The sequence below is a fragment of the Asparagus officinalis genome, chromosome 4 (assembly GCF_001876935.1).
Source record: "Asparagus officinalis chromosome 4, Aspof.V1, whole genome shotgun sequence".
NCBI classification, from domain to species: domain Eukaryota; kingdom Viridiplantae; phylum Streptophyta; class Magnoliopsida; order Asparagales; family Asparagaceae; genus Asparagus; species Asparagus officinalis.
In genome coordinates, this window is record NC_033797.1 from 110,957,472 (window position 1) to 110,960,878 (window position 3,407).

Below are 3,407 nucleotides of genomic sequence, written 5' to 3' on the forward strand. Positions count from 1 at the left end.
GCCACCTGCAGCCGACGTAGCCACCGCTGAGCTCCTCTCTCCGCCAGCTGCAGCCGACGCGATCACCTCCGCTCCTCTGAAACCGGAGAAGACCAAAGTCTCTCTCTTGAGAATTGGAACGAGGGGAAGGTGATTTATGCTCTGCCCCTTGAGTCTGAATCCGTTTTATTTTTTGCCCATTTCAGAAAGTTGTGATTTTGTTGGGGATTTGGCGGTAAATTTGTGAGCTTTGTGGTAAATTTGTGAGCTTTGACCTCTGAAAAGAGTGGGGAAGGCTTCTGATTCATCCCAATTTTTTGAGAAATTCCTGATCTTTTGTTATTCCCGTTGGATTGAGCATAGATTTGACATCCTTTGAATCTTCTCGTATTGCAATAGTCGATTTTTGTGGGAAATTGCTGTTAATATTGATGGGTTACTGCTTGTTGAGTAGATTTTGCCATAATTTTAGTGTATTTTGAGTAAATTTTTTTTTTTTGCTTATTCTCAGTGTCATTTGGATTTTGCTTTTGCCCAGAACTGCCATAATTTCCCATCTCAAAAATTTAATGTAAACCTTGCGGTATATAGCTTGTTTAATATCTTATACTTTTATTTGTATTTTTAAAGTTAAAATTTTGGAGACTAATACATTATGTTAAACTCCTTTATATCCGCTGCTTACATTTCCTATGTTAACTATTGTTATTCACCATATCCCAGTTTTATATTCAAAACTGCTATTAATTTCTATCTAACCACAACAAAAATACTAAGTTTGTTTTTCTTGAATTTATTTTCTTCTTTAGGAGTTTGGAATGGAGGAAACAAATTCAAATAGTGTAGAGTTCGGAATGGGAGAATCAAGTGTTATTGGAAGTGAAACTGCAGCCAATTCTGTAAATGCTCCTAAACCACTACTAGGAATGAAGTTTAATAGTCATGAAGAAGCTTATAACTATTATAATTCTTATGCATTGTTGATGGGTTTTGGAATAAGGAAGAGCACTGTGAATTACTCTCGCAAGACTAGAGAAGTGGTAGACAGAAATTTTGTTTGTGATAAGGAGGGCTATAAACCTAATAGTGGCAAGATAGAGATCCCTCTTCGGCGAGAGACCCGAGTGGGATGTAAGGCAATGATGCGAGTTAAATTATTGGAGGACAAATCGTGGGAGGTCACGGGGTTTGTTGAAGAACATACAAATCATGTGTTGAGTAGTCCAGACAAAGCAAAAATGCACAGATCACATCAACAATTCCATAAAACTCAAAGATGTAAAAAACTTATTGATAGTCTGCGAGAAGAAGGTATGCCTCCTTCCACTATTTCTCGCGTTATCAATGCAACCAATGGAAGAGACGGTGAATTTGTGACATCACAACAGTGCATTGATCATATCAGAACCCAAAGAGTCAACAATATTGGTCATGAATGCATATCTATCATTCGACATTTTCAGAGTATGACAGCGAATGATCCAGAATTTTATTTTGCAATAGAAGTAGACAGTAGTGGACAAATGAGGAGTGTATTCTGGGCCGACGGAAGATCAAGAGCATCTTATTTGCAATTCAGTGATGTTATTGCGTTTGGTGTGACATACAGAACTAATAAGTTCGGTCTTTCATTTGCTCCATTTACTGGTGTAAATCACCATAGGCAGTCCACTTTACTTGGTTGTGCATTATTAATCGATGAACAGAAAGATACCTTTGTTTGGTTATTTGAAGAATGGCTGAAATGCATGCACGGCATTGAACCAGGTGCTATTATAACAGATCAGGATAGAGCAATGTGTAATACTATTAACTCAGTGTTTCCAACGACAAGACATCGTTATTGCTATTGGCACATGCAAAAGCATATTATTGATCATTTGCCTACTTTGGTATCTCGTTATGGTGAACAGTTTCAAAGGTATTGGGGCTTGTGGTGCAATAGTTCTTCAACTGGAATGAGATCAAGCCAAAGGAGTGAAAGTATTAATGCATTTTTTGATGGGTATGTTAACTCACAGACTCAGTTACACGAGTTTGTGACACAATATGAAAAAGCAGTAACTCATCGTCGCTTAAGTGAAGCCCATGAAGATTTTAAGAGTCTGAACACAAAGCCGGTTATGCTCCTTGGACATCCAATTGAGATCCAAGCTGGAGAAATGTATACACGCAATATGTTTGATGTGTTCCATACTAAATTCAAAGGATTTGGTACAGATTTCTGTGAAGAATTGAGAAAAGATGGGGACATTGTTGAATACAAGGTCTGTAAGTTTACAGATAGAGGAAAATGGGAGGTGGTTACTTATGAACAGTCCAGTCAGATGCAGTTGCGTTGCACTTGTGCTTTGTTTGAAACTAATGGTGTGCTATGTAGACATATATTATCGCTAATGATGGCTAGGCAAATGGATTCATTACCCGACCACTACATCCTACACCGTTGGACCATACATGCAAGGCATCGTAACATTGGGGTTGGCAACATCGTATTTGGAAGAAACATCACCAGCTGTGAAGGGAAGAATAATTTATTGAAATCTTGGGCTTTAAGAGCAAAATTCAATAATGTGCTCGAGCTTGCATTTGATTCAGAAGAGACGCTGCAACAACTTGATGATGTGCTAACAAAGTTCATGGAATCACTTGAAGAAGAAGTTGGAGAAACTCAAGATCAATTGATGGATGATGTGCTAACAAAGTTCATGGAATCACTTGAAGAAGAAGTTGGAGAAACTCAAGATCAATTGATGGATATTCCTCAACCTTCCGCACCCATTTCACATACAATAGAGAACATTCCTCAGATAACAGTTCGTGATCCTGATAGACCTGCAAGGACTAAAGGTCGTCCACGCAATGCTACTAGAATCCAGTCAGGTTTAGAACAGGCACAAGAAAAGAAAGAAAGGAAGAAACGCATATGTAGCAGATGTGGTGAACTCGGGCATTATAGAACTAGTTGTAAAGTTAACTTGCAAAGGTACCATTTTCGTTGATATTCAGTTTTAACCCTATATAAGTTTATGAAACTTGATAGCACAAAGTCATATCTCATGATTAATTTGTCATATAATTTGCAGCTAAACATATGCTCGGGTGGTGAATGTATTGGTTTGTTCAAAAAGTCATATCTCATGATTAATGTACGTATGATTGCTTACATTTTTGTGTATCAATCTTTAACAATGCTTTATTTACTCTGTTTTTAACTTTTAACAAACAATTTATTTGCTTGTGCATGTGTTTCTCTTACAGCGCTACCACTAACACAGGAACAAGCACAAGCAGCTCAGGTTCATCCACAACTGTTGCTGATTGTCTTGTAGCTGCTGATGTATTTCTACATTTTATGTATTAAGACTGATTGTGTTAAGACTGATTGTGTCTTGTAGCTGCTGATGTGTTAAGACTAATGTATTAAG

General features: G+C 37.6%; 1 protein-coding gene across 1 annotated transcript in view; it reads left to right on the plus strand.

Moving 5' to 3' along the window:
• The window catches only part of LOC109839152 (protein FAR1-RELATED SEQUENCE 5-like), a 16,629-nt gene extending 13,560 nt beyond the window's left edge, over nucleotides 1-3,069 (plus strand). The window contains exons 3-5 of the mRNA XM_020407581.1: nucleotides 491-562; nucleotides 789-2,965; nucleotides 3,066-3,069. Coding sequence (XP_020263170.1) covers nucleotides 491-562; nucleotides 789-2,965; nucleotides 3,066-3,069 — 2,253 coding nt within the window. The remainder of the gene's footprint in view (nucleotides 1-490; nucleotides 563-788; nucleotides 2,966-3,065) is intronic.